Genomic DNA, 14,562 nt, shown 5'->3' on the forward strand with positions numbered 1-14,562 from the left:
TGTGCTTGCCTGAACACCTGTATCCTTTTTTCAAGAATAGCTTCTCTGAAGCTGCCTCACGGTCTCCAGGAATTAAATGCTGTGTCTTCTTTGTTCTCATAGGAGTTTAATCTGCTTCCACATTACTACTGCTTAGGAGTATTTAGCCCTAAAAAAAAAAAAGAGAGAGAAAGAGAGAGAGCAAGAGAGAATGAGAGAGAAACTATGAGAACCTAGCTGTAAAATTAAGTCCATTGATAGCCTTTTAAATTTCTATTTTTATTTCCTTAAGGTTTGTTTGTTTGTTTGTTTGTTTAGAGAGAGAGAGAGAACATGAGCTTGGGACGGGGGGAGAAGGAGAATCCCAAGCAAGCTTCACGCTGTCAGCACAGAGTCAGACATGTGGCTGGAACTCATGAACCATGAGATCATGACCTGAGCGAAAACCAAGAGTTGGATGCCTAACCAACTGAGCCATCCAAGCATCCCAAAGCCACAAACATGTGAACAGGTACTTGAACCCTGGACATTTCAGAGTAAAAGTCTGATGCTCTACCGACTGAGCTATCCAGGCTTAAATTTCTACTTTTAACTTGCTTTTGCTGAATGGCTCTTGTGGGTTCATTTGCATTTTCCAAAAAGACATGTTGAAGTCCTACCCCTTGGTGCTTGAGGATGTGCCTTCTTCGTGGAAATAGGGCCTTTGCACATCTAATCAAGATGAGGGCATGCTGGGGTTAAGGTGGGTCCAGACCCAGTGACTGATGTCCTTATAAAAAGGCGAGCTGAACACAGAGACAGACACAGAGGGAGACGTCCATGTGGCAACAGAAGAAGAGCCTGGAGCCAGGGAACATCAAGGCTTGCTGGTGACCACCAGAAGTTAGAAGAAGCGAGGAGGGGTTTTCCCTAGAGACTTCAGAAGGCTCCTGGCTCTGCGGACACTCTGATTTCTGACTTCTGACCTCCGGAACTGTGTAAGCCACCAAGGTTGTGGTATTTTTGTCATGGCAGCCTTAGCAAGTCAATACAATGATGACGTAGCACAATGAGGCTGTGTGTCATTCATTCATTCAATAAATATCTGTTGTACACCTACTACATGCCAGGCACTGTGCTAAACTCTGGATTTGGAACAGGAGAGTGACAATATCAGGCTTGCATTTCAGCCAGGTCACCTAGTGGCAGCAGGGAGGGTAGATTGTGGCAGGGAGGTCGTGAGGAGGCTGCTCCCAAGAGGTGAGCAATAGTGAGGATGGTGGCTGGGGAGGTGGGGCTGGAGGAAAGAGGAACAATCTGAAAGATTATTTAGGAAGCAGAAACATCAGGACCACGGTCCAGACTCTAACCTGGTGGTTGTTATTTAAATTGAATTTTCGTGAAGCCTCACTGACCAGGCTCTGAGTGCAACACGGTGGAAAATTAAAGTGTTCCTGCTCCGGCCTTCGAAGGCACTCCCTTTTCTCCCAGTAGTGCCCTCTGCATTTCACTCTGTCCCTTCTACCTCCCAAGCGTGGCATATTATTATAATAATGATTGCTTGCCTTCCTTCCTTCCTTCCTTGTTAGGCTGGCAGTTCATGGAGTCCCGGAGTTACGACTTCCTGTCTTTCTGTCTCTAATACCCAACAGGACGCTAGTCTCTGGCCTCTTGTAGGGCTTAGTGGAATTAATGAACCCTCCTCAATGTTAATGGGGTAATTTGTGGTCTTCGGTTTCAGCGGTGAAGTGTGCCCTCCAGGAATCCTAGCACGGTTCTCCCTCCACTCCCTGCATCCTGCTTCCGGGACGGGCCGTGGAGAGCATGGTGTTCTGGATCTCACCACTGACCCGTCTCCCTTGGGGAGGCAGCTGCCCCCGGTGCTGGGGCTTTGCCTGTCCCCTGGAAACCTGCCACCGGAGATTTCCACTTTATCTGCTCGGTTTTTCACCCTGGCTAACTAAAGGCACCATTTGGAAGCCAACTTAATTAGAAAACTGCAAAGTAATTCATATATGATAACATTAACTCCAAAAGGGAAATATTAACTCACTCTAGACAGTAACTTTGTAATAGGAGATACAGAATTGCAAAATAAGATTGTTGGGTTTTTTTTTTTGCTGTTGTTGTTGTTTTTTTTTTAATAGCACAACTTTTCTTTCTGAATTCAGGTTTTACTTCTTCGCCTCATGACTGCTTTGTGGATGCAACACATTCCATGGAGAAAGTGGCCTCAGGAAAGGTAGCCTTCTTTTCCGTGCTTCTTCCCTAAATTATATGGGAAGAGGATCCCACGTTCAAATCTCTCACCTCTGCTACGTGTTGTGTGACCTGTGGCCCAGGGACACCACCTCACTGAGCGTCAGTTGTTTCCTTGATAAAAAAGGAAGTGGGGGAGGGATAGTAACAGTACCTGCCAGGTTTGTGGCAGAATTAGAAGGTACGGCTTGTGCAAAATACAGATGAGGGGGCGCACATCAGCGAATGCCTCTCCTTCTCCCCAAGGAAGGGGCGAGACGAAGCCTTCCTGCTTGCCCACTGAGCATCTCAGACCCTCCAGAGGGCAGACCATGCACTGTCTAGAAGTGAATCCTCTCCTACAGGCTCTGCATCGCTGCCGGAGGTGGCATGGCCAACTTGTGCAAACGTGTGTGACTTGGGAAGAAGCCCGGGAGATACCTGACCCGACTTGGGGCCGAAGCCCTGCCGGGCAGCACCTCCGTGGATCCCCTGCTGCCCTCTGGCTCCCTGCGTCTTCCTGTTTCCCTCTCAGCAACCCCAGCCTGCAGGCCCCAAGTGTGTGGACATCCCCCCTCTCCCTCTCCTGCGTGCCCTCTTCCTCTGGCCCCTCCTTGCCTCTCCTGCTTCTCTCTTGCCACAGCCCCACCCTTCCAATAATCCGGAGCCGTGTGGGATGGAATGCCGTGTGGTACCTCTGGGGCTGCCCCCTTTCCAGGAGCGTGCTGCCTGGCTTCTCTACTTGGCCAGCTCCCAGCCACCCTTAAGCTTCTGGCTCAGCATCACCGTTTTCAGGAAGCGTGGACATCGCCTCTCTTCATCATGCCCCTCGGCCCTGGAGGATCTTCCTGTGTCACCTGGGATGTCCCACTGCTCCCGTTGGATGGGTGGCATTCCGTATTTGAGGAACAGGTGAACGAATGAGTGAATGAACAAACACGTAGGCTGATTCGCATTTTTATCCTGCCAACCATGGACACCTCCGACACTTGTACCCTCTACGCTGGCCCGTCACGTGGCCATCGCTGCCTCTGTCCACCTCGGTCATATACACATGCCATCTTAGCAACTCTCCTGCTATAGCTCAGCACTCAGTAGAAATTTCCCTGGTGACGGAGATGTTCTGTCTGCACATACTAGTATGGTAGCCACTAGCCACATGTGTCTGTGGAACCTTCGAAATGTGGTTAGGATGAGCGAGGAATTTAATTTCATTGTAATTAATTGGTATTTAAATTCACAGCCACGTGCTCCGAGTGGCTACTGTGCTGGACAGCACAGCTAAGCTCCCACGTTAATGCCTTCATTGCACACGGTCTCTTGACTGAGAGATCACTGTCCACAATATGAAGCCCAATTCTTACATCCCTGCGTGATCCAACCCCTGAACCACTTTCTGCTCCCATCTTGGCAGTAGTGGAGACCAACCGTGATTGCAAGTATGGCCTCAGGAGCCAAGCAGCTTGGGTTCGAAGCTCAGCTCCGGGGTGCTGGTGAGTTAACTCTTCTGCATGTTGCTTTCGTTGTCTGTAAAATGGGCTGAATACCCACACTCGGGGGTATTGTGAGGAGGATGTGTGCTCCCCTGTGCCAAAGGCTTAGAAGAGTATCTGGCACTGGGGAGCCCTCAATAAGTGGCACCTATAAAGATCATTATTTCTCTCGTGTCCCTGGTGGAGCCAGCCTGTCCTCCTCACTGTCCCCCCACTAGAACTGTCCAGCTCCATGCCGTCTTTCACACTGGTCCTCCTCATTGCCTACAAACACGTCCCACTCTCAAGGGCTCCGCTGGGCACCCATCCTCTGGGAAGCCTTCTTTCCCAGCCTTCCCCAGCCTGAGCAAACTTTCCTTCCTCGGAGTCCCATGATACTTCCTACCCACGCCTCTTCTAGAGCAGCTGTAACGGGCACCTAGCTGTTACTTACTGTGTATGCGTCTTCACAGCCAGACTAGAACCCACTCAAGATTCTAGACTAGGTCACAGATGTCTCTTCTCCTTCACTGGCAGGCCAGAGATGTGTGCGTCATCACCGGTCAAAAAGATTGATATTTCTGATTATCAGATTACCTGATCTTTCCAATTTTTCTCTTTCCCAAGAAAAGAAAGGCAAGGAACTATTCTGAGCACCACGACGGACATGATCGGAGTCTTTACAGTTTAAACTTTGCAGCCACCCGGAGAGATAGGTATTATAATTCCTATTTTCAAGATCAGACCACTGAGGGTCTGAGATTTAAGCAAGCGACTCAGACACTCTGCTGGTAAGCACAAGAGCTGAGGCTCCAATGCAGACGGATCTGTTGGGTTGTTAGGGCCAAGGGTGGCCCAGCAAGGGACCACACCATCTAGACACCGTATTCACACTCTCACCTAGTCCGGGATCTGTGCTCACCAATAGCAGGCAGTGAAACTATGCCAGTCCTGGGTTCACCCTTATAGGAGACTGGTGGTCTCTGCTTCCTTTCTCTTGAAGCACTTATTTAAAAATTTTTTTAATGTTTATTTATTTTTGAGAGAGAGAGACAGAATCCAAAGCAGGTTCCAGGCTCTGAGCTGTTGGCACAGAGCCTGACACGGGACTCAAACGCATGAACTGCAGGATTGTGACCTGAGCTGAAGTCAGAAGCTTAACTGACTGAGCCACCCAGTGCCCTGAAACATTAAAAAAAAATTTTTTTTAATGTTTATTTATTTTTGAAAGAGACAGAGACAGAGTGTGAACAGGGGAGGGGCAGAGAGAGGGAGACACAGAATCCAAAACAGGCTCCAGGCTCTGAGCTGTCAGCACAGAGCCTGACATGGGGCTCGAACTCACAAGCCATGAGATCATGACCTGAGCCGAAGTCGGACGCTTAACCGACTGAGCCACCCAGGCACCCCCCCGAAACACTTTAAAAAATTTTTTTATCATTTATTTTGGGGAAAGCACATGTGGGGGACGGGTTGGAAGAGAGGAACAGAGGATATGAAGCAGGGTCTGTGCTGACAGGCTGACAGCAGGGAGCCTGACGCAAGGCTTGAACTCACAAACTGGGAGATCGTGACCTGAGCCAAAGTCGGACATAACCGACTGAGCGACCTCGGTGCCCCTCTCTAGAAACCTTTTTTGGAGGCTTTTGCTGCCATGGAAGAAGTCCAGCTATCCTGCTGGAGAGATCCCATGGAGAGGGTCAAGGACAGACCCTGAGACCACATGGAGACGGGGAGAGGCCCAGACCCAGCCCTCCTAGCGTGTCAGTCAACTACCAGCAGACCTGCAACGACGTAAGGAACGCCAAGCGGCAAAAGCAGGAAAACTGCCCAGCAGAGCCCAATCCCCCCACAGAACTGAGCCCAGAGAGATAATGACAGTGGTGGTTATTGGAAACCACTAAGGTTTGGAGCACTTTGTGACACAGCAGGAGATGAACAAAACTCTTGTGTAAGATGAGCTACTCCCGTCCACATTCCTGCTGCCCTGCTCTCTTACGCACTGGCCAGTTTTCAGTCCCATCTGAAGGCAGCAAATGCATTCTAAAAGTGGTCTGTGGAACACCCACTTTTGCTCTCATATCTACTCTGGTCCCTCAGCCAGCAACTTCAGAAAGTGGTAAGCGTTCCTGTGTAGTGGGGAGGAACTAACACTGCCTAGTGCGTGAATCAAGTTCCTTCACATCTCTGAGGCTGTAAAAATAAGGCTGTTAATGACTCCCTTGCAGGGATGTGTGGGAATTAAATAACATACTGCTAAGCAGACACCTAGCATGGCACTTGACACATGTCAGGCATCCAGCGAATGGTGTTTATGAGAGGCTGGAGGACACGGCTCCCACTGGCGACGAGTCTCGTGTCCCACTCTCCCCTTATTAGCAAAGACCTAGAAAGCAGGGTTGAGGCTCCCATGGGTCCAGAGCAGTGCCAGAGCTTCTTGAGAAAGAGCAGCTGCTGCTTGTTATCTCTGTTTACAAAAAGGAAGGATGGAGGTTCAACATGGAAGCTGTCCCGTGAACCACGGCAGGAATCCCTAACCCCTTTGGGAAATATATGACCTTTGGGACACAAAGACTCCGCCTCCCAACGGAAAAGAACAAGGCAGAGACTGAGTCTCATTAATCACCTCTATAATCCCAGAACTCGGCGTAAGTTCAGGGTAAGTTCAAAGAAGGCACAGAATTATTTTCCTGCTTTGCTTGCTGCTGTGTTTGCAGCACACAGTAGATGCTTAGTAAATATGTGCTGTGTGAATAAGTGAATGTGAGACTGCATGAACGTCGTACTGCCTGGAGCCAACACTGCAGCTTATCTATCCCAAGCCATCCCCTCCTTGTTCCTTGCTAATGGAATCCTGGGGTGAATCTGGTGGCAACGTGCTGCCCGGGAGGACTCCTGATGGATTTAAGAAAATCAGGGCACACCTGCTCCTCCTTGCCAGGAATTGGTCTAGGGGTGGTCATGTGACACCACTGAGCCTATGAGACGAAGAGAAAAATCTGTTCCATAGCATAAAGAGAGAGCTGTCAGAGGGAAATGCCTCCTTTTCCCACCTTGTGTCTCTGTTTTGGCACCTCGTTGTGGGGGGACACCATTCCTGGAGTGAAGGCAATCGCTCATAAGCAAAACTGAGCAAGTCTAAGGATGGGAAGCCAACCCCCTGATGATGGTACAGGGGTGCCTGGCCAGAGGGTCCCGATGAACTTCCCAGCCACCCAGGACCCCCAGACGACTTGATGTCTGAGATAAATGCACATCTTTAGGGTTTCCAGAGATATTGTTATTTCCAGCCAAAGCATCTTCTATTAACTCATTGAACCTTCATGACATTATCATGGGCTGAATCGTGTCTTCCCCTCCCCCACCTCAAGATGCCTATGAGCCCCAGCACCTCAGACTGTAGCTGTGTTCACAGGTAGAGCCTGTTAGGGGTGACTACGTTAAAATGAGCCCATTAGGGTGGGCCCTGATCTACCCTGACTGGTGTCATCCTAGGAGGAATTTTGGACACACAGCCAGGGATGCATGAGCCCAGACAGACAGCCACCTGAGGACACGGTGAGAAAAGACGGCCATCGACACACCAGGCACAGAGGCCTCAGAAGAAACCAGTGCTGCTGACAGCTGGGTCCTGGACTTCCAGCCTCTAGAATTGTAAGAAAACAAATGTGTGCTCTTCAAGCCGTCCAGCGGGACTTTGTTATGGCAGCCCTAGAAAACTAATACAGATTATCCATTGTTAGGATCAGTTTATTATCCCCGATATCAAAAAATCCTGACCTCGCCATCTAATTGCCCCCAGCGTACAGGGCTGAATAAAGAAAGCTGGACTTAGCTCCTCACTATTATAATAACAAGGCAGTGAAATCAACCCATGACTGGCCCTCTTGGGTCCGCCACCCATGGACACATCCACCCATTGCTTCGTTCAACAGGAATCTAGCAAACATCCGTCGTGTGTCCGTGCTGTGTGGAATTGTCACCAAGTGTGTACTTTGGAGTCAGGCTGCCTGGCTTGGCTTCCTAATTGTCTCCTAGTCACTATGTGACCTAAGGGAAAGCTGGTTCTTTCCAGACTTTGTGCATCTCTAGAATGAGGCTAAGAGTACCCATCTCCTAGGATTATATAAAGTCGGAGCAAGCCAGTGCACGTAGAGTGCTTGGCAAAGCACTTGACTCTGAGAACACATTGGGTGGGTGGCAGCCATTGCTTTGATGGGTATATGAAATGGACAAAAAAGGAGGCACAGCCATGTTTCTCCATAATTTGAATATTGTCCTCCCCACAAACCCTGCGACCTAGGTATTGCCATCCTGTTTCAAAGAGTAAAGTGAGGTTCCGAGGGGACAGGTGACAAGTCACAGTTTTTAAAAAAATTTTTTTCTGTGTTTATTCTTTTTAGAGAGTGACATTGTGAGCAGGGGAGGGGCAGGTAGAGAGGGAGACACAGGATCCGAAGCAGGCTCCAGGCTCCAGGCTGTCAGCCAGAGCTCTACGCGGGGCTCGAATCCGCAAACCACCAGATCATGACCTGAGCCAAAGTCGGCCCCTTAACCGGCTGAGCCACCCAGGTGCCCCACAACAGTCACAGGTTTTAATCGCAGGGCTGGGATCCCAACAGGGTCTTCTGATTTTTTTTTTTTTTTCTTTCCTGCACCAGAGCAGCTGCCCCTGGAGGTGCATTTTTTCCTGAGCCCATAGTTTATGCCAGAAACTCTCACTTAATCCCCATGAGGACACAGCTCTCACAGCCTAAGAATAATAACCCCGACATGGATACACATGTTTAGACCAGACAGGAGAATAAACTGGCAAGTAATGGGGTTTAATGGAAAATGTGGGTCAAAGGGAACTGCCTCCTGAGTGATTGGGGAAGAAAGGCTAATAACTGGGAGCTGTTTGGGGCCAGGTGCTTTTGCTAGGCCCTCGAGTCCAAACACTTGGGGATTTTGACATCATTGCACCCCCATTTTTCACTTAAGGAAATGGAGGCTCAGAGAGGATAAGTCAGACCCCTAGAAAAAGGAAGAGTCAATCTCTTAACAATTCAAATATGCCACCTCTTGTCCTGGACCAGGGCCCCTCAGCACCTGCTGAGAATTAGAATCATCTGAGACATTTGTAAGACGAGTGAGGGCTGGGCTTCCCACAGAGATCCTGCCTCAGTGGGTATGGAGGGAGGCCGGGTGCCGGACCCTCGGGAGCTCCCAGCCAGGGGTGGGCGCACAGCCAGACCAGGAGGCTGTCCCGACTGGGCTCTGAAGTCCAGGAACGTGGTCTCAGCCCACACCTGGCAAGAACTGTCCTCAGCAGCCGTGGGGAGGCAGGCACCACACCCTGCCTTCCTCTACCCCGGGGGGGAAATAGCTGCTCCTTTCTGTAAGCAATAGGAGTAGAGAGGAGTCCATTAACTTATCACTCAACATTCTGGCCACTTGGGTATGGATTTTGGGCATCACGGCAAGAGGCACAAATACAGGGGAGCCCTGAAATCACATATGAGCATCACTGAAATCACATTCAGGCATCGTTTCTTCCTCCTGTTAGACCAAGAAGTCGAACTGACATTTGTTTTTTTAACCATTCCCCAATGTCCTTGAGTAGCATTTTTGGTTCCTTATGTTTATTGTTCCAAAAAAGAAATATAATAAATTAAGTTGCTCTTTGCATATGATTTTTTTTTTTCTAAGGAAGGGGAGGTTTAGGATCTTTATTCAAAACAAAGCAAAAATCCTCTCTCTGCCAAAGACGTTCCCACCACGTGCAGCAGGAATTCGCATGATTGACATGCGCTCAGCTCCCTTAATCCCAGGTGTCCTGTGTCCTGATCGTTTCTCTTGTTGTTCTGATCGTAAATCGTGTTCACCTCCTGGGTTGGGGTATTTCAGGCTGCATACCTATGCTGAATGCACCCACTCAATTATCCCGCCGATTTAAACCCAGCAAAAAACACTAGCTTTTCCTGTTTAAGCCAGAAGCCGAGCTGGAGAGGGAGCTGGAGATAAGAGTAAGACGGTTAGACTGACCAGGACTCCCGGCTGGGGAATTTGACCTTTGACCAAAGATAAGTAAGGCCAGTACAGTGCGAAGAGACACCAGGCTCTTGTGGCATCTGGAGGAAAAGAGATGTAAACGAAGGAAGCTGCAGGAAAGCAGAAAGGAGAGAAAAGGAGGAGCCGAGCAATTGCCTGGAACACATCGGAGTGTCTGCTCACCGTCCCCATCGCCACCGCCCAGCGCCCCATGCGATGGATGTCATATTTGGCAGAAATAAGAAGGAGCAGCTGGAACCTGTGAGGGCCCAAGTGACAGGTGAGTGTTTTGTACAGATGACTGGCTCTTCTGATCCTGTTTAGACGTGCACTTTTTTCTGTTTATAAAAGTAATATGTATTGCGCATTATTTTTGGAAACCCTGGAAAACAATAGAGGGGAATGATCCATAACCCAGGCATCTTGTCTGTGAACATCTAGGTGTGCTTTTATACACGGAAACTCTTTCCAAGGAGAGAGAGCAGATCTCCCTCTTGACAGGAGAAGCATCTGGGGATGCTGTGACGGGCCTACGTACAGCAGAATTAGTCTGCAAAATGTGATGCGTCACAAGTGGGCGACACGTTCATGAAACTGTGCACCTCCTAAGTTAATTTCAAAGTGGCATGGAGGCGTAGGTGACCCTGGACTCGTGCACACTAGAGGACATGCAGAGCACACGGGATTCCCTCCCAGGCGCCCACGGTGTCATCTTGGCCTTTGAGTTCCTGTAGAGCCATAAGCCTAACAGAACCTGAGTGGGAGCCCCCCCACACCACCCACAACGAGGAAATTCCTTTAGTGGGCTTTGTGTCTCGATTTCTTCATCCCTTGTTTCTCTGGCCCTCTCCTCTTCCGTGCTGCCCCCGCCCGAGGACCGCGAGCTGGCCGTCTCAGGCCACACAAGTGGTTTCATCCTCAGATACGCAGACTGGAGGTTTTCCACAAGTGAGCATTTTTCTCTGTAAGGAAAGTCGGATTGGAGCTTTTCAACCGAGGGATGGCCTTGGAAGGCTCTTGAAAAAACAGCGTCTGTGTATGTTTTTCTCTGATTACCAAAGTCACCTACAGTGTGTGTGTGTGTGTGTGTGCGGTGTATATGCACACAGATAAAAAAGTTGAGGTACCCATGAGAGCACAGAGTGAAATCAGCTGTATTTCCATCTCTTAAGCACTCTTAATATTGGAAGATTTTAAGGTTTTAAAAGATCTAGATTGTACAAAGATGGACTGCAAGGTTTTTTTTTCTAAAAACAAAAGTATATTTACTATTAATTTTTTATTAAAACAATTGTTTTAAGTTTATCCATTTTGAGAGAGAACACGAGCAGGGTAGGGGCAGAGAGAGGAAAGAGAGACTCCAAAGCAGGCTCCACGCTGTCAGCGCAGAGCCCGATGAAGGGCTTGAATTCCCCAATCTTGAGATCGTGCCCCGAGCTAAGAGTCGGACGCTTAACTGAGCCACACAGGCGCCCCTATTAATTTTGTTTTAAAAATGAGAGCCTAACCTTTTATGCTCTGGTTTGCCATGGACACATCACTCATGCACCTTCTGTTTATGACTACATGGAAACCTTGGAAATTTTGGAAAACCGGAATTGTTGATACAGATCTGAATGGACCCCTCGATCTAGATCAGCTGTTCTCCCCACCTCCACCCTAGACCAGCAGCCTCAGCATCACCTGGGCACTGGTTAGAATCAGGAAATCCTGGGCCTTCTCCAGACCCACTGAATCAGATCCTCTGCGGGTGGAGCCCAGCAATCTGTGTTTCTACACGCTCTCTGGCTGCCTCCAAGTGTGAGAACTGCTGTACATCACGCCTCCCTCCTCGAGGGAAGCTGAGGGACCAGGGAGGGGCTGCAACTTGCCCAAAGCCAGGCAGCCAGCAGAGGGAGGACGGGCTCCTGACCCTCATTCCAGGCTTTCAGTCCTGGGTCAAGTCTAATCAGTTGACTAGTGTCCATTGGCCAACCGCTAACTAAAGATTCTGTCTCTGTGGCCACGTCTGCCCAGAGAGGCCATAGCCAGGCTTCACGTCGGGCTATGCATCATTGGCTCTGAACCCTCCTTGGCCAGTTACTTAAGAATTTCCTGCTTCAGTTCCCTCTTATGTCCAACAGAGGACTGCTGCCAGGGCTATGTGAGCTAAGGCACCGGCAACCCAGTGCCTGGCACGTGGTGCTCAGTGTCTTCCTTCTCTCGAGGGCTTTAACTGTGTGCTCAGATTCATCTCTCTCTGCCTCACCTGCTCCTCCTGCGTCTGGGTCTCTGTGAATAGCCCTGCTATTCTGTTAGTTGTCCAAGGCAGGAGACTCGGTGGCCCTTTGTGGTGTCTCCCCTTCCTCCATATTCACCCAGACTCCCAGTCCTCTCCATTCCAGGTCCTCCAAATCTCTGCTGGTTCTCTCCATCCTGCCTCTGTCTGCTCTTGCCGCCGCCCCTGGGCTCCTCCTGCTGCTACCTTCCATACCACAGTCAGAAACAACTTTTGAAACCTCAAATCTGAGCGTATCCCATCAGTATGAACTGTCCAGAAGATGTAGATCCTTAGAGACAGGAAGTAGATTAGTGGTTGTCAGGAGTACAGAGCTTTGTTTTGGGGTGATAGAATGTTCTGGAACTAGATGGTGATGGTTGTACAACATTGTGAATATATTAGAAACGCCTGAATTGTACACTTGAAGATGGTGGATTTTGGGGGGCACCTGGGTGGCTCAGCTGGTTAAGCCTCTGACTTCAGCTCAGGTCACGATCTCACTGCTTGTGAGTCCGAGCCCTGCGTCATGCTCTGTGCTGACAGCTCAGAACCTGGACCCTTCTTTGAATTCTGTGTCCTCCTCTCTCTCTGCTCCGCCCCCACTTGCATTCTTGCAAACCTTACAATTACACAAACATGACACAGCATTAAGATTTAAGATTTTAAAAAATCTTAAGATTTTAAATTTTTAAATTTTTTACACAGAAACGTTACAAAAAATCTTAAGATTTTAAAAAATTTTAGATTTTTTACATTAAAAAAATTTTTTTAATCTTAAAATTTTCTTTTATGCAAATTTTATTTCAGTAAAAGCAAAAAAAAATGCACACACACAAAGCTCTGATCCTGTCATACCCTGTTTTGACCTGCCAAGCTGTCCCCATTCTTCTGAGCATTAAAGCAAAGCCCTCAGTATGGTCTTGTTGACCTTTATCATGGGGCCCCCGCTTAACTCTCCAGCCTGAATATTTGGGGCATCCTCCCTCGAAAATTACAGTCCAGTCTTGCGAAATACTGACACACCAGCTGGTTTTTCAGCTGGTCTGGAATCTCTTGGTTCAGGTTCCTCCAGAGAGAAGACTTCAGATGTAGGTAGTTTATCCGGGACGTGATCTCAAGAAACACCGGGAGGGAAACCGGAAAAGGTGGCAGTGTGAAGCCACCGACCACCGTGAGCCATCAGAGCTGAACCCTCTGGACGCAGTGTAAAGCATGCCTCACATTGTCCCGACTGAGGGCAAGGAAGTGGTGGCATTTGACGCCCTCCTCCCCATCCATCACCGGGTGACAGCCGCTTCCAGGGGCATCGACTCCAAGGTGTTGCAGCTTGCCCAGCGTGTGGGCAGGGCAGCTCCCGCAGTGAAAACAAAGCCTTCAGGCAGAGAGCTGCAGGTAGTTGCAGATGGCAGCCTTCGGGGAGAGGTCTGTGCCAGGAGGACGAGGGTGGGGCACCAACCACGTTCCAGCACCCTAGCTCTGGAGCAGAGCTGTTCAACAGAAATAAAATGCATGCCACATGGGCACTTTTAAGTTTTCCAATAGCTACAGTCAAAAAAGTAAAAACCAGGTAAAGTTTATTTTAATAGTATATCTTAACAGATCCAAAATACTGTAAGTTCAGCATGTAATCAATATTTTTTAAACTGCTGATGAGGGTCGCCTGGGTGGCTCATCGGTTAAGCGTCCAACTTCGGCTCAGGTCATAATCTGACGGCCCGTGAGTTCGAGCCTGGTGTCAGGCTCTCGGCTGACAGTTCAGAACCTGGAGCCTTCTTTGAATTCTGTGTCCTCCTCTCTCTCTGCCCCCCCCCCCCCCCCCGCTCACAGTGTCTCTCTCCCCCCTGCCCACAAAAACTAAACATTATTTAAAAGAAAAGACATGAAAAAATAAAATTGCTGATGAGATATTTTACGTTTTCCTTTCACGCTTAGCCTTTGAAATCCAATGTGCGTTTTATACTTACAGCACATCTCAGTTTGGACTAGCCAGGTTTCAATGTTCAGTGGCCACACGAGGCTGGTGGCTACCATATTGGACGGCACAATTCTAGAATGTTCTTTCCTTGTGCCTTTGTGAGACAAATACCTACCTTCCCTCAAGACCCAGCCAGTGGCTCCTTCAGGAGGTACCCTCCCAGCTCTCACCCCACCTTGGGGTGAGGTTCTGCTCCATGCAGCACTCTTGTAGAGCTGGTGACGTCACCTTTATCCAAGTGTGGTTTGGGCGTCTGTTCATCCATCTCCTCTGTGAGTAGTGAGCAGCTTGAGGACAGGGGTGATATCTGTTCATCTTTGTATCCTCAGTGCTAGCACAATCTGGGCATGTCCTACCCATTCTGGAAACAACTACTCTATGAACGAATGGGTGCGGTGAGCGGCACTGGGACTATGGCCTCCGTTCCTCTCCGTGGCCATGTCTCGTAGTTTTCTGGTGGGGACGAAGAAACAAAACTTTCTTTTTCTTAACAGGCAGGATTCCATCATGGCTGCAGGGCACTCTGCTTCGCAATGGGCCCGGAATGCACACAGTGGGGGAGACCAGATACAACCACTGGTTTGATGGCCTGGCTTTGCTCCACAGTTTCACGATTAGAGACGGTA

At 49.2% G+C, this 14,562-nt stretch overlaps 1 protein-coding gene across 8 annotated transcripts in view; it reads left to right on the top strand.

Moving 5' to 3' along the window:
- Positions 1–14,562, top strand: part of BCO1 (beta-carotene oxygenase 1) — a 174,448-nt gene that overhangs the window by 123,480 nt on the left and 36,406 nt on the right. For 3 of the 8 annotated variants that reach the window (XM_042919373.1, XM_042919374.1, XM_042919375.1), the window contains 4 exons: positions 2,130–2,200; positions 2,562–4,459; positions 9,360–9,981; positions 14,431–14,559. In XM_042919373.1, the coding sequence (XP_042775307.1) occupies positions 9,918–9,981; positions 14,431–14,559 (193 nt within the window). In that variant the 5' untranslated portion in view covers positions 2,130–2,200; positions 2,562–4,459; positions 9,360–9,917. Of the gene's footprint in view, positions 1–403; positions 491–762; positions 957–2,129; positions 2,201–2,561; positions 4,460–5,124; positions 6,328–7,163; positions 7,323–9,359; positions 9,982–14,062; positions 14,209–14,430; positions 14,560–14,562 lie in introns of those variants that run through there. The other 5 variants (XM_042919376.1, XM_042919378.1, XM_042919379.1 and 2 more) reach the window with 5 other exon arrangements.

The sequence above is a fragment of the Panthera leo genome, chromosome E2 (genome assembly GCF_018350215.1).
Source record: "Panthera leo isolate Ple1 chromosome E2, P.leo_Ple1_pat1.1, whole genome shotgun sequence".
Taxonomy (NCBI): Eukaryota; Metazoa; Chordata; class Mammalia; order Carnivora; family Felidae; genus Panthera; species Panthera leo.